Raw genomic sequence first — 24,595 nt, forward strand, 5'->3', positions numbered from 1 at the left:
CGCAAACCGACGGCAACCGCCCGCACATTTGCAAACCCTATCCGCACAAACCGCAAACCGCACTGCGGGCGGTTGCGGGTTGACTTTTTCCCAAACCGCATAGATGCAGGCGGGTCAAAACCGAACCGCAAACCGCACAAAATCGATCCGCGAACACCCCTAAGTATAGGGCTCATATAAATTTATATGTGTGTAAATATCACATCTATATAATAAATTTGATAAAAAAATTAATAAATTATTTGAGATGTCCAACATAACTCTTAGATTAAACCCATGAATTTCAAACTCCAAGTTGGTTCATTTCCCAAGTGAGAACTTCTTAGCCCCACACCGTCTTAAAAATGAGAAATTATTGAGTGTGATATTGTGGCAATATCCTAATAGTCTCAAATGTCACACGGTGAATTTTAAAAATATTTGTTTTTTATGTGATGGCGCAACTTTCGTTTTTTAAAATGTTGATTTTTATGTAATCGTGTGACTCTTGTATTGAATATTGCTTTTAAAAACATACAAAATTAGTAATAAATCTTCCGATATAAATACATATGAGATCTAATCCACACAAAAAAAAGTTGAAGTCCTTTTCTTTATAAAGTTTCAAAGGTGGAGTCCATATTCTATGGTTTTTTATTTTTGTGTGACTAATTTATCCCTATATAGTCAGAAAAATTTCACTCAAAGAAATTTTAGTTAGAGAAGATGTGTAGTTAGTAAATTTTTATTTTTTTTTAAATTTCATATCCATCATAGAACTTATTTAATAAATCTTGATAAAAAAATTATAAAAATATAAATTTTATGAAAAACAAATATACAGATCAAAAGTTATTAAATTTTAAAAAAATTTAATCGTTTCAAAATAGCATAACAAACTAGAGGACTTGAACCAAAAAAACTTTTTTTTCTTATGTCCTTAAGGCCCCGTTTGTTTCGTTGGATATAAAATGGAGGATATAATATGATGTGGGATTTAGTCAGGATATATAATGAATAGGATATAAATATTGGATAGTATATCCCCCAAGTCATGTTTGTTGACTTGATATATAAGATTGGATATATGTTATGCATGTTTGTTTTACAAAATATATTGTGGGATATAACAAGTAATTTCCAAGATTGCCCTCATAATATTATATTATATTATATTAAATTAAATTAAATAATATTATATTATATTAAATTCAAAATTTATATTAAATTAAATTCAATAATATTATATTAAATTAAATTAAATTAAATAATATTATATTATATTATATTATATTCAAAATTTGTATTAAATTAAATAATATTATATTAAATTAAATTAAATTCAATAATATTTATATTAAATTAAATTCAATAATTATATTATATTAAATTAAATAATATTATATTATATTATATTAAATTCAATAATATTTATATTAAATTAAATTCAATAATTATATTATATTAAATTCAAAATTTTATATTAAATTATATTATATTAAATTCAATTCAATAATATTATATTAACTTAAATTAAATAAAATAATATTATATTATATTATATTATATTCAAAATTTGTATTAAATTAAATAATATTATATTAAAGTAAATTAAATTCAATAATATTTATATTAAATTAAATTCAATAATTATATTATATTAAATTAAATAATATTATATTATATTAAATTCAAAATTTTATATTAAATTATATTATATTAAATTAAATTCAATAATATTATATTATATTAAATTCAAAATTTGTATTAAATTATACTATATTAAATTAAATTAAATTAAATAATATTATATTATATTATATTAAATTCAATAATATTTATATTATATTAAATTCAATAATATTAAATTAAATTCAATAATTATATTATATTAAATTCAAAAAAATATATTAAATTATATTATGTTAGATAGAAAAAAGGGTAAATTGGACTTTTTACATCATATCCCCACCAAGGGGATATGATATAATGGGGGGGGTGTGGTATTGTATATCCTCCACTTTTGGGGGATATACAATCCCACCGGATATTATATCCCCTTCAAAAAAAAATTGCAAACATGGGATATATGGACCCCACCGGATATAATATCCAATCCCAATCTTTATATCCCCCAATCAAACAGGGCCTAAACTACCAAACATTTATATTGAAGGAGTTGAAGCTAAATCTCTCTAATTTTTACAATAAACACAATTCTAAACCCAACCAAGATAGGGTTCGTTTGGAAAATGGATTGATTTTTTAATTTTTTGATTTTTTGATGTTTTTAACTATTTTAATTTGGGATTAAAAAATTTTGTTTGGAAAGAAATTTTGACTTTTTTTTGAAAAATAATGTAATGATTATGGATTGACTGTAATATTTTGTTTTTTGTAGCTAAAAAATTTATTTTATTTTTTGTAACTATTTTAGCTAAAAAAGCCCAACCTTTGGCTTTCCAAACGAAGCCAGATTTAACAAAATATAAGAAAAATTAGTAAAACATTCCTCTCTAACTTCAGGTAGTAGAAGAGGTTTGACACATATATTTTTTATTAGTTAAGGTTTCTCAATGAAATTTTTCTATGATCACACTAAAAAAAATTTGAAATTTCTTTGTGGTCAAATCGGAAAAAATTTCAAAATTTTTTTGTATCGGAACGAATTTCTGTATGAAAATATTAAAAAATTTCAACTACCATAAAAATATTATATATTATTTATCTTATAAAATTTTAATTTTACGAAACTTAAAAAAATTACCCCACAATATAACATCTCACTTTCTCTTCTAGTTAATCATTATATACCTCCCTCTCAAAGGTAGGATGGTATACAAATCCAACTATTCCACTTCAGCTTATATTTGATTGATTAAGAATTTGCTCAAAATCGTTTCATCAGGTAAATAAGTAAAATTTATTTTTATTTTTATTTTTATTAAGTTTTTAACTTATTTTTAAATAACTTATTATTTAACTTGATAAATTTATATACATTATTAAAAATCAAACTATTCAAACTTAATTTGTTATCAATTGATTAAAACTTGTTTAAATCAGTTTAAATACATTTCAAAATCTATTAAAATTTTAAATTAAACTTAATAGCGGTAGTAAAATCATAGAAAAAATCAACCAAATGTGAGACACATGTGAGATAAAGGGCTGTTTTGAGAACTTTGCTAAAAGTCAATTACTTTTAATCTATTTTTGGTCATATCATTTCTCTATTCTTTTTTTTACATATTTTTTTAAAAAAAAATCATAAAATCAATTTTTAACCACATTTTCAAAACAACTGAAAGAAGGAGGTGCGCCCCACTCTATAAAATTACATTTCTTTGGAAGTTATTTTTGCCTTTGTTTTTTAACTTTGATTTATTCTCATCTTTAGTAAAAAATTTAAAATCATGTTAAATTTAGGGTGAATTACACTAATCGTCCCTATAAATGACACATTTGATCCTGAATTTTGAATTTTGTTCTAATTAAGGACAATTAAAGATACCATTGCTCAATTTCAAGAGCAAAGCCATCAATTTGATAAAATATAAATTAATTTAACAAAAATAAATGTGAAAAAAATATTTTTAAATTTTTAAAAATTATTTCTACCCACCAAGTAAAATTATATAAAATTGATAAATCTTTTATACATTTATTTATTTATTTTACCAAATTAATTTTTATTATATGTTTGGATGATGATCATGCAATGTGTAGTTATTAGGCTTTTAATGTGTAATCAATATATTTAATATATAAAATATTTTTAGTTTTGAATTTTTTAATTTAATTGATTGGTTTAATAATGATATCAAAGTTGTCGTTCTATTTGAGTTTTAGAAAAATAGAAACTAATTTAATGAAAATAAAAATAATTATTCATTACATGATCATCATCTAAATACATAATAAAAATTAATTTGGTAAAAAAAAATTAAATGTGTAAAAAATTTATTAATTTTACATAATTTTATCTTTGGTAGGTAGAAATAATTTTAAAAAATTTAAAAATATTTTTTTGATATTTATTTTTGTCAAATTAGTTTATATTTTTTAAATTGACGGTTTTATCCTTAAAATTGAGCAATAGTATATTCAATTGTCCTTATTTAGAACAAGATTCAAAATTCAGAATCAAATGTGTCACAATTGAAAAATTAAGAATCAAAGTGATACAAATTTCAAAATATAAAGACCGTTAATATAATTTATTCTTAAATTTATAATTTTCTAAATCATTTTCGTATGATCATCTTTTTCGGCGAGTGAAAAATAAATTTAAAAAAATCTTCTTAGTGTTGATTTTTGTGAAACAAATAATAATTATTTTTTCAAAAAAGTAACAAGAAATTTGATTCTGAAATTGAAACTGATTCTGACACTAAAGTCAAAACATATATATATATATATATATATATAATTACTCAAATAAAAAAAAATCAAAAAAGAAGGTGACTTTTTAGATCGTCTGCATCAGTATTGCCAAAATAACAAAAAGGTAAATTATAATAAGTCACTAAATTACTCCTTCATCAGGCTTAATAAATTTTTTATAAATTAATTTTTTTGTTAAATTTATCACAGTATCTCAATAACTTTGTTGAGGCATTATTCATTAGCTACATGATTTTTATTATATTTTCTGGAATAAAATTAGGCTAAAATCTTTAAATCGGTTGTTCCCCCGGATGTTTCATGAGTGTCGGTAACAGAAGAAGAAAAAATGTTAAAAATTAGTCTAATCGATCGCCCAGTCAATGACAATTTTTTTTATTTATATATTTTTAAAAATTATTTAGATGACACCTCATCAATTTAATAAAAAAATAAAGAATAATAAATATAATAAAAAATTAATATTTTAATAAAATTTAATTAAAATAAAGAATTTGATACAATAAATATTAAAAAAGTGATTAATTTCAATAATAAAAATAAATTTTAAGTTATAATTTAACTCAAAATTTATTGAGGGTGATGCAAGTGATCCAATTCAGAATGAGGTTGGTTTTGGTTTTCATAGCTGTCCAGTTTTTATTACAGCCTCTATTTACGCTCTCTCTCTCTCTCTCTCTCTCTCTCATTGTCAGTGTAATAAAGAAAGAAACGCTCGTGTCTAAAATGGCAGTCTCAAATCTCTGCAAATTTTAGCTTTTTTTTACTCTCCCAAAAAGCTCATTGCTTTGATTCTAATCGCCAAATCCATCTTCTGGGTTTCCAAAACCTCCCTCCTCATTGCTTCCCTGTCACTATTTGTGGGTCTCTTCTTACAGTCTAACCTCCGTTTTGTCATTGCTTCAAGTCACCAATTTTCTATCCCATTATCACTGTTCATTATTCTATTCAATTAAAAGATTTCATTTTTTTATTACTGTTTTATTCTTTCTTCATCATTGAGTAGGTTGGGTTTGGGGGAGTATTGATTTTTGATAGTATATGGAAAATGGGGTTGGCTCTGCAACGGGTTTGTTCTGTGGTGAGACTGTTCGCCATTGCAGTTGCTTTGGTTGTTCAAGGATCTGCAGGTGATTGATTCTTTGATTTCCACTGTTTGTTTGTTTGTTTGTTTGTTTGCTTGTTTGCTTGTTTTTTTTTTTTTTGAGCTATGTTTCAATGTATTTGAATAAACCCATTCGGTTGTTTTGTCAAATTTCATTTGGGTTTGATGATTTTTTTCACTTTTGTTTTGTGCTTGGACAACATTTTGGTGATATGGGCAGATCAAATTTCTATCTTGCCGATGTTGGTTGTGTAATCCTGTTTTTGATTGATTCAAATTGTACAATGGGATTGTATTAGTTGAGATTGATAATTTTGTAATTTGGCATCTTTGTCATCTCTATGAATAAACCCATGAGGTTATGTTTGTCAAATTTCATGTGGGCTTGATGATTTTTCAACTTTGTTTTGTCTCTGTGCATTTAGACAACAATTTGGTGATGTGGGTAGATCAATTTATATGTTGCCAATGTTGGTTGTGTAATCCAGTTTGCTCATTGTTTGTATTAGATTTTCTTTTGATTGATTCATATTGTACAATTTGACTGGAATGGTTCAGTTTGATAAATTTGGAAATTGGTATCTTTGTCATTTGAGTATGGTTTCATTCTATGTTACAATTATGAGCAAGGGCACAGTTTTTTGACTTAAGGTTGGAGCTTGTTGGCTGTCAAGCTTTTGTTTAGCATCATTAGCTTAACAGTCTTAACCCTATACTTCATCCAGTGAATTCTTTTTGTTGAGGCTTCTCAGAGAACGCATTTGTCAAGCCTTAATCTGAAATTTTGTTAATTTTTGAGGACTCCCTATGTTCTTCTTGGGTGATTCCCAAGAACAACAAATTTAAGCAAATTGTGGAGATGGAGATTTGATATTTCATCTTTGTTAGATTAGCTACTCTGCAGGGGTGTTTGCAAATTTTTCTCCATTTGGAAAAGAGTTTGTAAAATACACTAAGATTTTGATGCTCCCGATAAATGAGATTGAAACAAGTTGTTTTTTCTTCTTCTCCTTTTCATTGACTTAATGTCAGTCAATTCTGTAAATTCTAGTGGAAGCTGAAACAATCTTCCACTAGTCATGATAAAATTGTGTTGAGTAAAGAAACTATAAACAATGGGTTTTTTCTGTTGCGTTTTTATTTTTAGTTTTTTAATTTTATTTTTCAGAAAACACATAAAACTTGTTTGACGAATTGTTTCTGAAAACTATTTTTTGCGAAAATTTACTAAAGACAACCCACTTTTAATAAACACAAAAATTTTGTTTTCGAATTTTCAAAAAATGTTAGCGCAAAAATGAAACCTTGGCCTAATAACCTTGCGGTTATGGGTTCAAGTCACGGGGCAACCACTTTGTGCACTATGTCAAAGGTTAGGCGTGTATCCAATCTTTCTCCTCGCAAACACACGTTAATGTGTATTAATTGGGCGTTGTTTTGTTAGCACAAAAATGAAAACGATAAGTGTTTTCGAACTTTCATTAGAACTTTTACTGTTGTCTTTACTTTCAGGGTACAACATATCCCCATCTCCAACAATTTTTTCTGCAAATCCTCCTTTTGAAGGATCCCCTGGTCTTGTCACTAATGGAAAGGCAAGCAATGCACCTAGTCCAGCTTCTCAGCGAAATGGTATGATTCCATAATCCTGGGATTGAATTGGCTTTAATATCATTTCATTTAACATCTGTTTTTACATTTTAGGGTCAGTTTTACACCCTTCACCCATGGTACCACCTGACAAATCTGCACCAGTACCCGAAACGAGCAAAGGGACTGTACCATCCTTGTCACCAAGTACTCCTACAGTATTCCCACCTTATAGTTCTGTTCCTCCCTCTTTAACTGTTCATGGAATTGTACTATCCCTACCTCCAAATGCTTCTCAAAGAGAGGCACCAAAAAATAACAATCCTGTCTCCGTGCCAATTGCTCCAGGTATATAGCTGAATCTGAATATGGTTTTATTCTGACAAGACAAGATTTTGATTGAATTTTATTTCAAAATGATTCCTTTGTTTCAATGTACAGTACCAGTTGCATCACCTTCAAGCGCACACCCAATCATGCCAGGTTCCATGCCACCAAGTCCTAATCAAAAGAAAGCACCAGATAAGAAGGCTCCTCTCTCTGTGCCAATTGCTCCAGGTAACGTTATGGATGAGCTTTTTGTTTTGTGATAACTGCACTTTTGTTCTCTTTATGTGTTAAGACTCATGCGAACTTTCTTTCAAGATATCTCCTGTTGAAATTTAACCTGACATCCATTCTTTCATGGGCATAATGCAGTGCCTCTTGCATCATCACCTCCAAGTGAAACACCCAACCGATTTTCACCAGTGAACCCTTCCCGGAGAAAAGGTATGTTGCGAAGCTATGTAATTCTTATATGGAGTTTTATCAAACTTAATGAAAATGTCATCAATATAATTTACCTAGTTCTTCTCCTCTTGCAGCTCCTTCCGTACACAAAGCGTCAAGGCACACTTATAATTCTTCTCCTCTTTCATCTCCCAAGTCTCCTCCGGATATGGGGGCTCATTCCCCCACATCTCCACCTTCAACCTCATTTTATAGGCATCATCACACCAGTCCTGCCCCATCATCACTTCTACTTCCTTCTCCTGCTTCAGGTCAGTGAGATTTGATATTTTAGTTGAGACTTGAGACATGTTGCTGCCAATTTACCATTTGTGTGCTTATTGTGATACTGTTAGAATTTACCATCACCTACCACCACTACCACCTCACCTACTCCACTAAACCTAACCCACTACACCACTACCACTTCACCTACTCCACTAAACCTAACCCACTACACCACTATCACCATCCACTACACACCATCCACTACACCTACATCTATATAAGGAACCATTTGTAATAGACAGAATATGTATCAACACAACAATCAATAATACATAAATTTTTACATGGTATCAGAGCAAGGTTAAGAACCTGGTATTTTCGCTTCACCGGCGGGCGGCAGCCTCGCCTTGGCCGCCCGCCGGACCTCTCATCTTCCAACTCTTTCTGCATGACTTCCATCACAGTGAAGGCACAAGCCCTGTTCAGATCAACCTTGCCAGTTTCAATCATCACCTTCAGCCTCACCCACTCCTTGAATTTCTCAATGCCCAACAAAAACTGCATGATGGACCCTTCGGAGAGGTTCTGAAATCTGCCCAGGAAGCAATAGTTTTGCCTCCATGGGTTGCTCTTGCTATTCGGTTGAGGCCCGGTGTCTGGGAATACATCCGAGTGAATATTAATGCCCTTGTTGTTGAGGAGTTGAGCGTCCCGGAGTATCTTCATTTCAAAGAAGAACTTGTTGAAGGACCTCGCAATGGCAACTTTGTTCTTGAGTTGGATTTCCTCAACAGGCACCTCTCTGCAAAAATGTTCCATGACAAGGAAAGCATGCTACCTGTAAAATAATTGATGTATTATTATTGATGTATTGAAAAAATATATATTACACAGAGAAGGCACTCTCTTTTATAGAGAGAAATGGATGAAACATTGGATACCAACAAGACCCACTATCACCGAAAGCAACTAAAGGAATAAAGCTAAAGCTATACAATTTATATACTAAAGCTAAAGCTAATTAACAATTATAAATTAACAATTATATATTAACAGCCCCCCTCAAACTCAAGGAGGATAGGTACTAGCCAACTTGAGTTTGAAGAGAGTAACAAAACAGGAAAGTAAACTGATAAATAAAACAGGATAGGAGACACGGTATGGTCGTGTCAGACCGTTGTAGCAGACATTTTACGGGGTCATGTCGGACCGTTGTAGCAGAACAGTTTACGGGGTCATGTCGGACCGTTGTAGAAGACAGTTTATGGGGTCATGTCGGACCGTTGTAGCAGGACAGTTTACGGGGTCATGTCGGACCGTTGTAGAAGACAGTTTACGGGGTCATGTCGGACCGATGTAGCAGGACAGTTTACGGGGTCATGCTGGACCGATGTAGCAGGACAGTTTACGGGGTCATGTCGGACCGTTGTAGCAGGACAGTTTACGAGGTCATGTCGGACCGATGTAGCAGACACTGTGTGGTCGTGTCAGACCGATGTAGAAGACAGTTTATGGGGTCATGTCGGACCGATGTAGAAGACAGTTTATGGGGTCATGTCGGACCGTTGTAGAAGAGGTTGTGGTGGTGTACCAAGGAGGCGACTTAGGGAGTGCGCCATGAGCGACTTATACATGATACTGTGTATAACCCCCCCTCAAACGCAAATAGGTGTGAAGATAGAAACCTATTTGAGGTTGAAAAGGGATTGATAAAGCTGATCGGTGTAGAAGACACTGTATGAGTGTGTATATAGGCTGCCCAAAAAATATACATGGATGTAGATATCGAGCCCTCAAAAGTCGTGCCCGCAAAAGGTGTGCCCGCACCCTCAAAAGGCGTGTCATCAAAAGGCGTGCCCGAGGCATCAAAAGGCGTGCCATGAAAAGGCGTGCCAGTTTGTCGGCGAGAAGAGGCGCGCGATGCGCGTGGCTGCCTCGGCTATTTAACCAAGACAGAGCTGAGGCAGAGGCGAAGACAAACAATTGGCGAAAATCCTCTGAAAAACTCTTCGTTTTGCTGAGAAGGTGTTGCTGAGAAGATACTCTGTAACACTCTGTATAACACTCTGTTGCCCAGAAAAAATGGCTTCGTCTTCCCGCGGGCTGCTTACCCTCTTTCCCGACCTCAACGAGTCCACAGGAGAGAGAACTGGTGCGGTGGCCAGTGAACCTCAACCAAACACTGCTGGGTTTGCTCCGCTGAACTTTCCGATGCGGTCTGTGGAGCAAAAAATGGCAGGGCAAACGGATGTGGAGGCTAATCAGTATACTTTGAAGGCATGTGTGGAGTCCATGACGGCGGTCACAAACTTGTCGCACCGGCTGCAGAGTAGGACAAATGAGGTGCAGCAATTAAACTCCCAGCTGGCTCTGCTCCAACGCATGTATAAGGATGCGCGAGCAGAGATAAGCGTGCTAAGGGCAGAAAACAAGGAGCTGAAGCGGAAGGCCACCGTGATGTTCCGATTTGGAGGGCCGCCATATGTTGCAGTGGAGGAGCAGGGTGGAGTGATCGTGCCCAGTGGAGTGGGAAACACAGAGGCAACACCGTCAAGGGCCGTCCAGGACGGAGGCAAGAAGAAGAGACCGGCGGCAGAGTAGAGAAGGGATGTCGGTGTGTGGCCGTCTGCAGAAAAGAAAACAAAGCCGTTGTTGGGTTTTTTTTTTTTTTTTTTTTTTTTTTGTTTTGTTTTTTTTTTTTTTTTTTTTTTTTTTGTGTTTTGTTTTGTTTTTTTTTGTTTTGTTTTTTTGTTGTTTTTGTTGTGGTGTAAAATGGTAATCGGGGTGAGCCCCGTCATGAATAAAATGAGGGTGTGGAATGATGAATGTTTTTTTTTTTTTTTTTGTTTTTTTTTTTTTTTTTTTTTGGTTGTTATGAAAAGTAAGGGAATCGAATTAAAAAAAAAAAAAATATGGAGATGGTGATAAAAAATAGAGCATCAAGTAAATGGGAAAATAAAAAAGAAAATTTGGGCGGTGAAAAAGGTGATGATGGTGTTGTGTGGAAGCATATACTTGCTTTATTTGAGAAACAAAATGTAGTGGACGTCAACATTAAAATAAAAAAAAAAGAATGTCTGTGCTGGTGTATGCATGTGCGGTGTGCATGGTGGAGCAGTGGGTATATCAGTGTGGGTATTGGTTATTTTATTGTAGTGTTATTTTATTGGATTTGTTTATTTGTGAAAGCTGCCAAGAGAGGGAGAGAAGGTCAGAGGACGACCACCATTTGGGTTGTTTTGTTTTTTTTTTTGTTTTTTTTTTTTTTTTTTTTTTTTTTTTTTGGTTGTGAAAGGGAAAGATTTTGGGGCATGTGAAAGTGAAAGAAAAATAAAAAGAAAAGAAAGAAAGAATAAGAAGATGGTAGTGCGTAGGGAGTGGTGTTGTGTAAAGGGAAAAAGCTGGGGGCATGTGGGGCATGTGGGTGGATTATTAGAGAGAGAGAAAGAGATGTAGAGAGAGAAGCACAAGGGAGAGCCAGGTTGAGGAGAAGGTTAAAGACTCCTCTGTGAAACTGGGTTGGCAGGGATCGATGGGTTAAAAAGAAGCTATTTAGAGAAGCAGTGCCCACACGGCCAACCCACGGGAGTAGTATAGTAGGTTTAGAGATAGTGCCAACCCACGGGAGTATGTGAGGGTTCGTGCGGTGAGTGAAGAGGAGTGGAGGGCGGAGGGGAGGCCGCCGGGGGGAGAGAAAACTGTATGTGTGATGCATGGTCTGTGTATCAGGCTGTGTGTGTATGATCGTGTATGTTGCTCTCCCACTTCTCCCTAACCCAAAACTGCCGAGAGACCCAAAGACCCAAAACCGCAGCGATCTATGGGTCCGTTAGTCAGAAGCTAGAGGCAAATCAGATCATCATCGTTCAGATTCCAAATCGACGATCACTATTCGAAGCCTCCCGTCATGACTACTCCGGCGATGTCAGGAGGCACGAGCTTGTTTAGTGGATTGACTCGGCTGTGCAAGGGTCTTGCGGTAGTACTTGTCGGCGGACACATTGTGGTTCAGATCTTACCTTCTTCTCTCACTTATCTGGCTCTCAAACTTGGTGGGTAGGCCCATGATAATATCAGCTGACCCACAACTCAACAACTTCATATTCAACCAAGAAGGTCCGGCGGTGGTGGTGGATTTGCATCTGGGTCTTGCGGTTGAGGACAGGCAGCGGCGGCACCATCGACGTGGCAAATGTGGAGAAGGACGATGGATGATGGTGGCGACAGTGGTTGGTTCGAAGCTGCCGTTGTTAATTTGTGCCTCGAGAAAAATGTGTGAGTGGTGTGTGTTCTTTGGTCTCTAGAGAGAGAGATGTGTGAGTCATGGTATGGTCGAGAGAGAGAGAGATGGCTGTCATGGTCTGAGAGAGCCGAGAGGTAAGAGAGAGGAAGATGAAGTTACAGTCTGGGTATGTGTAGAGGTCCGGCGGGCGGCTAAGGCGAGGCTGCCGCCCGCCGGTGAAGCAGAATGAATAGGTTCTTAACCTAGCTCTGATACCATGTAAAATAATTGATGTATTATTATTGATGTATTGAAAAAATATATATTACACAGAGAAGGCACTCTCTTTTATAGAGAGAAATGGATGAAACATTGGATACCAACAAGACCCACTATCACCGAAAGCAACTAAAGGAATAAAGCTAAAGCTATACAATTTATATACTAAAGCTAAAGCTAATTAACAATTATAAATTAACAATTATATATTAACACTACCTCCATTATTTCCAACCCACAGGCTGCTCTCTCTCTCTTTTCTCTCTCTCTCTCTCTCGGTCTGAACAACCAACAATGCCGTCGCCGGAACTCCACGGCCACCGCCAAAAGAACCACCAACAGAGGCGGAGGCCGCCAGCGACGCCTCCGACACAATCACATCTCCGCCGACACCCGGCTTCACCGGCTGTAGCACTAGTTGAAGTTTGATCCAGCGATTGACTGGGTACCTCACCATTTTCCCCTGCAATGCGCTCTTCACATTCTTTGATCAAGTTGGTGAATCTCAAATCTCACTTGACCGATTTCTCTCTCTCTCTATGAGAGCCATGTTTGTTTAAAAGCAAAAAACACAAAAACAAGTGTGAGTGGATCTGACACTCCACTTCTTTTTCCTTTCCTCACCAAACCAGCTTTCACACTTGCACCCACGTGATTTTCTTTTATCTATTTCTTTTAATTTTTAATTCCTTCCCTTCTCCAATAAAATAATTCTTCCACAGAACTCCCACAGAGGCCTATATGTCACACACCCACCTTTCTTTTTATTATTTTATCACACAAGGGAGACAGCCCCATGTGAACCATTCACACGGTTTTCACTTCCCCAAACAAAAAAAATTAAATAAATAAATAAATAAATAAATAAAATAAAATACCATAAAACAACAAAGCACAATACACTCATTTTATTCATATCGGGATCAACCTCGATCCACATTTTACACAAAAAAAAAAAAATACACAAAACATCACAACCACAACAGCTTTGTTTTCTTTTCTGCAGCCGGCCACCAACCGACCTCACTTCTTCGCCTATTCCGCCGGTCTTTTCTTCTTGCCTCCGTCCTGGGCGGTCCTTGACGGTGCTGCCTCCGTGCTTCCTCGGCCACCCAGCAAGTTGCCTCCTGCCTGCTCCTCCACTGCAGCATATGGCGGCCCTCCAAATCGGAACATCACGGTGGCCTTCCGCTTCAGCTCCTTATTTTCCGCCTTCAGCACACTTATCTCTGCTCGCGCATCCTTATACATGCGTTGGAGCAGAGCCAGTTGGGCGTTTAAATGCTGCACCTCATTTGCCCTACTCTGCAGCCGGTTCGACAAGTTTGTCACCGCAGTCATGGTTTCCACACATGACTTCAATGTATACTGATTGGCTTCCACATCCGACTGCACTGCCATTCTTTGCTCCACAGACCGCATCGGAAAGTTCAACGGAGCAAACTCCGGGGCGCTTGGTTGAGGTTCCAGTGCCACCGCACCAGTTCTCTCTCTCGTTGACTCGTTGAGGTCGGGAAAGAGGGTGAGCAGCCCGCGGGAAGACGAAGCCATTTTTCTGGGCTACAAAGTGTTCCACAGTTTCTCTCTCCGAAGAGGCAGAGTTTTTCAGAGAAGGGTTGGTTTCAGAGGTTTCAGAATGGTATGCCTCAGCCTCAGCCTTCGTCTTGGTTAAATAGCCAAGGCAGCCACGCGTATCGCGCGCCACTTGACGCCAGACGACAAACGGGCGCGCCAGCCAAGGCACTCACGTGCCTCGCCATCATGTCCGGCACACATTTTTATGACTTGGGCTCGCCTTTTGATGGCACGCCTTTTTATGGATTGGGCACGCCTTTTGATGGCACGCCTTTTTTGAAAAATTGGGCACACCTTTTGAGGGTGCGATTTTTTATGGGTCCGACAAGACTCTGTAAACTGTCCCGACATTAATTCCGGTTAGTTTCTACAAGGGTCCGACAAGACTCTGTAAACTGTCCCGACATAGATTCCGGTTAGTTTCTACAAGGGTCCGACAAGACTCTGTAAACTGTCCCGACATTGATTCCGGTTAGCTCCTTCAAGGGTCCGACAAGACTCTGTAAACTGTCCCGACATTGATTCCGGTTAGTTTCTACAAGGGTCCAACAAGACTCCGTAAACTGTCACAACATTGTCTGCTACAACGGTCCGACATGACCCCATAAACTGTTTCTACAACGGTCCGACATGACCCCGTAAACTGTCTTCTACAACGGTCCGACATGACCCCATAAACTGTCTTCTACATCGGTCTGACACCACCATCCAGTGTCCTCTACAACGTTATGACACCACCATACAGTGTCTCCTATCCTTTTTTTTCTGTATTTTCTTGTTTTGTTCCTCTCTTCAAACTCAAGTTGGTTAGTTTCTATCCTCCTTGAGTTTGCGGGGGGCTGTTAGAATTTACCATCACCTACCACCACTACCACCTCACCTACTCCACTAAACCTAACCCACTACACCACTACCACTTCACCTACTCCACTAAACCTAACCCACTACACCACTATCACCATCCACTACACACCATCCACTACACCTACATCTATATAAGGAACCATTTGTAATAGACAGAATATGTATCAACACAACAATCAATAATACATAAATTTTTACAGATACATAGCACAAACTACCTTTTTTCTTTTCTTTTCTTTTGTTTCAATATTGTGTAAAGGTCCTATCATCCCTCCGGCGTCTTTGTATCCTCCTAAATCACATCCAAAGAGTAGGCAAAGGCACCATGCTCCTCCACCCGTGAATCAAGGTATCTAAACAGTTCTAAAAGTTAATACGAATCAAGTCTAGAGTGATTTTTTCAAACTCTGACGCCATTCGTACGTGGTATGATTTTCAGTCTCCCCATCCCATTCCCCTTTTTCTTCATCAAATAATCACATTTCATCTGTGCCCTCTCCATTTGCAACAGCTCCATCTGGAGAAACCACAAGTAAGGAAATCTCTTTCTCCTTTTTACCTTTTATCGAGGAGAAAAAACCTCGAAGAACTTCTTGAAAGTTTGTAAGAATTCGCTGCGTAGTTGATGACTTATCTATTTATCATGTTTGCATTGCAAGTGCCCGTGCCGTTTCTTTCTCCTAATACTTCTCCTGGATCTTCACCAAGGAATCCAAAGATGCCGCCACTCGTACCACCAATCCAAGCACTACAACCTCCTCCTCCTAATGAAGGTAAACAAGTTCTAGCCTCTCTTCATGTGAAGTTATGAGTCATGAGGGTATTTTTTTTTTTTTATTTCCTTATTTATATAATTAGATGTGATAAGAGAGGTAACCCTGATTTTGGATCCTCTCTTTTGTACAAAATACAAAATATCTTTCATTCATCTCCTTCTTCATCATATTGCAAAATCTTACATGATATCAAAGCTAAGATCAGAATTTTTTGTATATTTCTTCTTTTGATTAATTTTTTGGGGTAGTATGTAAAAAAATAAAAAAAACCCTCATGACTTGTTACTTAGTACTTCACTCCGTTAAGTATAGTGTCTCTGCATTGTTTATCATATATATATTGGTTTCTGCTTCACAACAAAATTTTGATTCATTTTTCAATCAAATTTGTAGATTGTTCTTCACTATCATGCACAGAGCCATTAACAAATACTCCTCCTGGATCTCCCTGTGGTTGTGTCTGGCCCATGCAAGTTGGTTTGCACCTGAGTGTAGCGTTATATACCTTCTTTCCCTTGGTTTCCGAGCTTGCCAAGGAAATTGCTGCTGGGGTATTTATGAAACAAAGTCAAGTTCGCATCATGGGAGCAAATGCAGGTAGCCATGATCCGGACAAGACAATTGTCCACATTGACTTGGTACCTCTCGGAGAAAAATTTGATAACATGACAGCATATTTGACATTTCAGAGATTCTGGCAGAAACAATTGGTAATAAAAACTTCGCTCTTCGGTTATTATGAAGTACTGTATGTGCGTTATCCGGGTATCTGTTTAGCCTTCTCTTTCTTGGTTTGTTTCTATATTATTAATTGGGTAAATTACACATTTTCACCCCATTTTTACTTTAGTCCCTCATATTTTAATTGCAATAATTAAGTCCTCCATGTTCAACTCGTGTTTTAATGTAATCCACCCGTCACTTACTGTTAAAAATTTGAATGGAAAAAGCTCATGTGAGGGCCACGTGAGCAAATTTTAGGGGGTATTAGAATGAAAGATTATGGCAAATTATACTTACCCAAGGGGTTGGCCTGGTGGCAAGGCCTTAAGTCTTGGGAGTGTGTTCCCTCCAAGGTTCAGGGATCAAAACCTCTGAGGTGTTAACAATTTCTTAAGGCCATCAGACTGGGAGAAAAACCCTTGAACTAACCGTGGTGCACTTGCAAGAAACTCCTTACCGAGGGCCTGTGCACCCTCTAGGGATTAGTCGGGCTTGATCTGAACACCCTAGTGCCAATCTAAAAACAAAAAAAACAAAAAAAAAAACCACTTTGTCGTATTTCAATTTTGTCACTCAAATTTGAAATACAAGTTGAAATCTGACTAAAATGTTGCAATTACAAGATGAGGGGCCAAAGTAAAATTCTGCTGAAAGTTTGAAGATGAAAAATGTAATTTACCCATGTTAATGTGAATGTGGTTATTTATGGAGAAGTATTACAGGTCTTCCCCCCTCTCCGCCTTCAGGCATTAATGTTATAGATGGTGAACCGTATTCTGGTCGTGGCAATAACGGGAGGACTAGACAACCCCTAGGGGTTGATGTGAAGACGGGGCAGCATAAATTTGGGCTCAGTCGTAGCATCATTGCCATCATTGTTTTGTCAGTTACTGTAGCTGTAATTTTATGTTGTGCGCTCGGTTGGGTTTTTCTGTTCAAACATAGGGACTGCCAACGGGAGCCAATTCCTCTGGATACTCTACCTTCCCTATCAAAAGCTTCAGGTAATACTCTTAAACCTGTTAAAGCCAGGTGAAGGATTGTAAATGAGTTGAGTCAAGGCGAGTAGTAATTTGTTCAAGTTTGGCTTTTCTCTTTCAAGCCGATCTCAAGCAAGATTTAATCGAGCTGATCACAAGCAAAGCTCGAATAGGTTGGTTTTTTTATAGTGCATATAATTGAGTCAAGCAGAATAGTAGGTTAGGTTGTTCAAGCTTGGCTTGAAAATTTAACAAACTTCAAAATTTGTTCAAATTTGTTTTGTGGATAACAACCCAATTTCAAACAAGCTTTTAACGAGGCGAACATGAGTCAAGCTCAAGTAGGTTGGTTTGTTTTACAGGCCTAGCAAGGTGAAGACTCACCTTAGTCTGTTTGACCCAGACTAAAAATACATAAATTTTACCAGACCAAAATAAATAAATAAAAAAATACATAAATTACATAACTCCTGCCACTTAATTGAAAACAGTTATTATAATTAATGATAATTAACTTCAAATGCATTCTCATAAATATACAATGTACATGTCGGAGATCTTAATTAGGTCTAAATGAGTAGCTTAGGTGTTGTTTGATAACATTTGTCAGTTTTTTTTTTTTTTTTGGGTATATAAAACAGGAAACGAGTTTTTGTTTTTGATTTTGCTTTTGAAAAACAAAAGCAAAGTTGGTAGCCCGCAGTGGAGGGTGGTCAGATCAGATGCAGTGGCTGCCAGTTGTAAAAAAATTGAAAACAAAAACAGAAAACTGAAGCATTACTAAACAGGGATGTATATGTTGCAGGAATTGCTCCATCTATATTTGGAAGTGGTCCAACTTCTGCTTCATTATCATTTGCATCTAGTATTGCAACTTTTGCTGGATCTGCTAAGACATTCAGTCCAAGTGACATAGAGATAGCCACTGATAACTTCAATGCTTCCAGAATAATTGGTGAAGGTGGTTTTGGTCGTGTTTATAGTGGAGTTCTTGAAGACGGGACAAAAGTGGCTGTCAAGGTTCTTAAGAGGGATGATCAACAGGGGGGTCGTGAATTCTTGGCTGAAGTTGAAATGCTTAGCCGCCTTCATCACAGAAACTTGGTCAAGTTGATCGGTATATGTACGGAAGAGCGCTCTCGCTGCCTAGTTTATGAACTCATTCCTAATGGCAGCGTGGAATCTCATCTACATGGTATATATTTTACTCTCTACCAAGGATCAAATTTTCGTTTCAGTATATTGTTTCTGTTGAACGTTTCAGAAACATTTCAAAAATGTTTTGGCAATATATAGAAAATGAGGAAAGAATTTGGAAGCACAAGAAAGTATTTCAAAACAAAAACTAAAGCCTATATAAATGTTAATACATTCTTCATCATTACGTAATTGAATAGGTTGAGGTCTTAAAGCTCATTACACCAAAGAAATTTTTTTGTGACAATCTTTGTAAAGAAAAGTAATTTACGTTAACAAAGAAATAGATAAGTGATTAATCATGCTTGTTTTATTTTCTCCTCTCTCTCTCTCTCCTCTTCTCCTTTCTAGTTTCTCAAATTCTCTAATAAATTTAATATATATATTTTTTCCAAATCTTTTCTTTTAACAAAAAAATGCAAATTGAGATCACAATTGTTGGATATTCCTACTAGGCATCAAAACAACTTGTCCTTTTGGTATGTTTTGTAGTGTTGCAGTGTGTTTTGGTGGAAACAATGGAATTTCGGTATTCCACTAATGTTTTGTTTCGGTTTCTTAGGAAACAGAAACATTTTCAATGGAAAATAAACAGAATTTTGTTCCTTGCTCTTTGCATTGACATACATACCCAAAGCAGCTATATTTTTTCACATTTGTTTTGCCTATGCTCAGGCATTGACAAGGAAACTGCTCAACTTGACTGGGGTGAACGGTTGAAGATAGCACTGGGAGCTGCGAGGGGTCTAGCCTACCTGCATGAAGATTCAAGCCCCCGAGTCATACATAGGGACTTCAAGTCGAGCAACATCTTGTTGGAATATGATTTTACACCGAAAGTGTCCGACTTTGGCTTGGCTCGAACTGCTATGGATGAGGAGAACAGACACATCTCTACACGTGTCATGGGAACTTTCGGGTATGAAGGTTTTCTTTCTAGTTTTTATCTGATTTAATATCACCCTAGATAACACATGGCAACCCACTACATTTATCTTCTTCATCGGCTCTGCTCTTTTGATACTGACATCAGACCTTAGGGAGGTTGTTGGAGTTCTTTCCCACATTCAGGTTGTTTCAAAACAATTATCCCAAACCCTAGTTGATTTGAACTTATTTCCCAAACTTATGTTGTTTTGTGAAGTTGTATTTTGAAAACACAATTTCAATTAACTTAAAATACAACTTCATAAAACAATCTGGATTTGGGAAATAAGTTCAAAACAACATGTAGTTGAGAAATAAATTTTGTAACATCCCGTGTTAATAAAACACTCAAGGTTGGTGATACCACCCAAAGTCCTTGGGGTAGGTATAGTTGTCAAGCATTCGAAATCTATCATTAGCATTGATTCACTAATGGACCAACCAAATTTACTCCACGCTACCCTCAAAAGAAATTCGAAAAAGAAAAAGTAATGATAAATAATCAAATTTTGGAGCAGTATCGGGATGCAAATTTCATGATTCCTTAACAATTTCTTTTATTTTTTCAACCAGATATGTAGCTCCAGAGTATGCAATGACCGGTCATCTTCTTGTGAAGAGCGATGTTTACAGCTATGGAGTAGTCCTCCTTGAGCTCCTAACAGGTAAAAAACCAGTAGACATGTCTCAACCACCCGGTCAAGAGAATTTAGTTACATGGGCACGTCCACTACTCACAAGTAAAGAAGGGTTAGAATCAATTATAGACCCGTCTCTGGGACCTGATTTCCCTTTCGATAGTATTGCCAAAGTAGCGGCTATTGCTTCAACGTGCGTGCAACCGGAAGTATCTCACCGGCCTTTTATGGGCGAGGTTGTTCAGGCATTGAAACTAGTGTGTAATGAGTGTGATGTTACAAGAGAATTAGGATCCGGAAGTTGTAGCCAAGAGAATATATCCATCGACATGGATGGTCGGATTAGTACCAATTCAGGGCAGTTACGAGATCCTTTAAAAACCCAATCCCCGGATTCTGATTATGATTCTGGGTTTGATCTTGAGAGGGGGCTTTCAATGTCAGATTTATTGAGTGCATCGGCAAGACTTGGGATGCGGGACTCCCGGTCATTTATGAGCCACTCGACCTCAGGTCCTTTGAGAACTGGAAAGGGCAAGCGGCTCTGGCAGAAAATGAGGAGATTGGCTGGGGGTTCTGTGAGCGAGCACGGGGCGACATTCAGGTTATGGCCTGGATCCCATTGAATTTTCTAAAATTTCCTCCATGGAATTGACTTTCACCTGCAAATTTCTCAATTTTTTCCAAATTCTAAGTACGAGTGAGAATATGGGTCACGGATTCAGGTGGGAATCAGTTGCAGGGCTTGGACTTGTAAAGAGGTGAAGTTGTTATGGATAGGTAACAAATGGGATTTTTACCAAATGCAGGTGGTTTTAAATCATTACCCTAAAAAAAAAAAGAAGGTTGTAAGTCAAAATTTCTAAATCCAAGCAGTTTAAACTTATTTCTCAAACCCGAGTTGTTTTATAAAGTTGTCTTTTAAAATATGACTTAAAAAAATCAATTGAAGTCATATTTTTAAAATATAACTTTATAAAACAGCTCACGTTTGAGAAATAAGTTTAAGTTTAAAATTGATTTGAGTTTTGAAATTCTATTTCAAAACAGGACAACCTACATTGGTAAAAATAACTCGGTAACAACCTTTTGTCGTGGTGATTTTTGAATGATGGTACAATTGAAAAAAGCTCATTGAAGTAACCTCAATAAGTGTTGAATGGTACAGGGAGCAACTTTCTTGATCAACTCAGGTCAATTGAGAACTTGAATCATTTTCTATATGAATAACGTGATGATTTTGCTATTATTTTGATGGAGGAAGCAAGATTTATTTGATCTTGTTGATCCATGATGAAAGGTGAAATTTCACTTTTTTGTTGCTGAAATGTATAAAAACAAGTTGGATTTTGTATCATGAAATAATCAAGTAATAATGATGATGATCTGTTGTAGAATTTCTTTGTTGTATTGACTGTCCTGACTTGTGAAGATTGTTGACACTCCATCATTAGCCAAATATTTCTACAAGGAGGAAAATATGAAAGAAAAATAAAAAAATAAAAAAATTAGAGATGTTTTATTTATTTATTTATTTTCCCTAATGTTCACGGTGACCCCTTCTCTATCTTTCCTCTTATTCTTTTTCTTCTTCTCTGTTGCAATCTTTCTCATACAAGTAATGACCGAAAAGGGTGGGGAGGGGCGAAGGATTGGCGGGAAAGGGTGGTAAGGGGTTGGGGTGGAGAAGGAGGGAAGGGTAGCGGCAGTGGACAGTAAGGGAAGGCGGCCAAAGATGTGGTGGTGGTAATTGGAGGTGAGGAGGTGGTGGTTGGAGTTAGGGGTGAGTAGTGGATAGATCGATCCGCCCAAACCAATCGAATCGATCCGCATTTTGGATAGATGCGTGATGACAAGCGGACAATTATAAATTGATTTTTTCCAATCCGCCTAGTTTTGGACGGATGGCGGATTTGAGGTTCCTTTGGTCGCAACTGAACTGTCAAATCACGAATACTCTTAGTAATTTGTAAGATTTTATATTTTTAGTTTGTTTAAATATTCTATTTGTGTTTTTAATTGAAAAAGAGTTTAAATATTCTGTTGAATATATTTTGTTGAAAAATAGTTTTCAACTTGAATATATTTTTTGAATTGAAAAAAATAAATGTATTATTTATCTATATTTTTTGGTTTTTAAATCTAACTTTAAAAATAATAAATAAAAAAAATGATATATGCTTGTTAGTTTTTATTTTCAAAAACAGATATAGATGTAACAATATAGAGGCATACAATTACTACTGTTTTGTTCATGGTTTTGGTGATTTGAAATATTTTTATATTTTAAGAATAACATATTGTAATTTTTTATTTAGATGTGGCATGCTATGATTGTAACATGTGAATGAGGGATGTAGCGATTATAATATTTTAAAGTTTCAAACTTTTTTTTTTTAGATGAGGCATGCAGAGATTGTAATACTTTTTTGAGTCATTGATCGTACGACTTTTTTTTCTTTTTTCTTTTTTGAGGAAGTGCACAAGTTGAATTTTGTTGAAAATTTATAAATTTTAAACCGCCAAATCGATTTGTATCCATCCGTCAATTTGCTCAATCCACATCCGCTGAATTAGCAAACGAATTGGAGGCTCCGTGCCAAAATCGACTTGCGTCCAACCCTAGTTGGAGTGATTTGGCTTTGAGTTAAAGTTTCAAAAGTTGGATATGAAGGTTGAAATTTTACATTAGGATAAACTTGTAATAAAAAATAAGAAAATTTATTTAAAAAATGTTAGAATTTGACATTGTAACAAAATAAATTTTAAATTTTGTTAATTTAAATCTTAATCTTTTAGGGCTTGTTTGTCATCTCTTAAAAAAGTCAAAAGTTAAAAAGTCATTATTTTATTTAAGTCACATCATCTTATTTAAGTCACATCACATCTCTAGCACATCACTTCAAATTCAACCCATACTCAATTCATATTTCATAAAACAGTTCCGATTCGTAGCTCGAGAGAGTGTGGCTCGAGAGTGGCTCGACACCAAAACGACATCATTTTGGTGTTTTTTTTTTTTTTTTTCCACGTTTTTTCTGAAGAAGAAGAAGAAGAAGCTGGGTCTGGCTGCTGGGTTCATCAACATCAAAAAAAAAAAAATGTTGATCAACATCAACAAATTTTTTTCTGAACAAATTTTTTTTTGTTCATCAACATCAACAACAAGGTCTGGTTCTGCAGATCCAGATCACCATCATCAACATCTTCATCAACATTTTTTTTTTTTTCCCTTCATCTTCAATCCAGATCAACATCAACATCTTCATCATCATTTTTTTTTTCCCATCATCTTCAAATTTTGAACATCATCATCATCTTCAACATCTTCATCAACAAGAAAAAAAATTCCCTTTCATCCTCAAATCCAAAACTGGAAAGGGGACTGCCATCACCGACCGATCACCGACATCACCGACCGCCATCACCACTGATCACCGACCGCCCCCTCTCTTCCTCTTCTCTCCTCTCTCTCGCCTCCTCTCTTCCTCTTCTTTTCTTCTCCTCCTCTCTTCCTCTTTTCTCCTTCACTCTCTCTTTTCTGTCTCTCTATTCAAAAAGCAAGAAAAGGAGGGAAAAAAAAAATCGAAACCCAAAACAACGTCGTTTTTGGTTTCGAGCCAAATTCGGGCCTCCGAATTTCGAGCTACGGATCATTTTTCTTCATAAAAAGTCAAAAAGTACATTTATTTAAATCATTCAAAATCACCTCTTAATTGTTTTTAATATAAATTATCAATCTATTTACGTTAAGTAAGATCGAAAGAAAATTACTTACGGAAATAAACTGATGGTTTAAATTGAAAACAACTTAAAATATTACAATTTAAATTAACAAAATTAAAAAATCAATATTTATTTTATTATATATGCCAAACCTTATTATTATTATTTTTTGATATTTATTCATAAATCTTTCTTTACCTACTTATGTTTCATTTCATCCAAATTATTTTTTTATGTTCTAAATATGAATGTTCACATTATCAAGTTGATAAACATTCAAAAAATATTTATACGGATAAAATTATGCATAAAATATCTTAAATATGAGAATTAGAATTTAATGAATTAAATGTTCAAATAATAAAATTTGTTAAAATATAAAAATATATTATGAATTAATTCGAATATAAGAACTTGAAACAGGAATTTTTTTAATAAATTCACCTTCGTTTTTTTTCACCTAATTTTTCTAAGAAATACTATTATTAAGAGATGGGATCCAATAAAAAGAGTTGTTTTGGAACTTAACTAAACGTTGACTTTTTGACTTTTTCAAATTTAATTAAAAAAATGTATAAAAAAATAAAAAATAATATGACTCAAAATAA

The 24,595-nt window shown here is 35.5% G+C and overlaps 1 protein-coding gene across 1 annotated transcript; it reads left to right on the forward strand.

Moving 5' to 3' along the window:
- The first annotated feature begins 5,010 nt into the window (after positions 1 to 5,010).
- LOC114285093 (Protein kinase superfamily protein) lies at positions 5,011 to 21,658 on the forward strand. Its single transcript, XM_028228086.2, has 14 exons — positions 5,011 to 5,516; positions 7,004 to 7,123; positions 7,196 to 7,429; positions 7,523 to 7,639; positions 7,781 to 7,852; positions 7,948 to 8,124; positions 15,280 to 15,369; positions 15,460 to 15,552; positions 15,680 to 15,793; positions 16,190 to 16,561; positions 17,242 to 17,523; positions 18,305 to 18,694; positions 19,372 to 19,615; positions 20,197 to 21,658. Exons 1-14 carry the CDS (start codon positions 5,435 to 5,437, stop codon positions 20,885 to 20,887), a joined length of 3,078 nt encoding a protein of 1,025 aa, XP_028083887.2. The 5' UTR covers positions 5,011 to 5,434; the 3' UTR covers positions 20,888 to 21,658.
- The last annotated feature ends 2,937 nt before the right edge of the window (positions 21,659 to 24,595 follow it).

This window comes from Camellia sinensis, chromosome 13 (assembly GCF_055761805.1).
Source record: "Camellia sinensis isolate YWXY chromosome 13, ASM5576180v1, whole genome shotgun sequence".
In the NCBI taxonomy this organism is placed as follows: domain Eukaryota; kingdom Viridiplantae; phylum Streptophyta; class Magnoliopsida; order Ericales; family Theaceae; genus Camellia; species Camellia sinensis.

Excerpts from the sequence above, each read along its gene's own strand:
- LOC114285093 (XM_028228086.2), top strand. The coding sequence starts at position 5,435 with ATGGGGTTGGCTCTGCAACGGGTTTGTTCTGTGGTGAGACTGTTCGCC. Across the intron at positions 5,517-7,003 it reads GGTTGTTCAAGGATCTGCAG|GGTACAACATATCCCCATCT; the intron begins GTGATTGATTCT and ends CTTTACTTTCAG. Across the intron at positions 7,124-7,195 it reads TCCAGCTTCTCAGCGAAATG|GGTCAGTTTTACACCCTTCA; the intron begins GTATGATTCCAT and ends TTTACATTTTAG.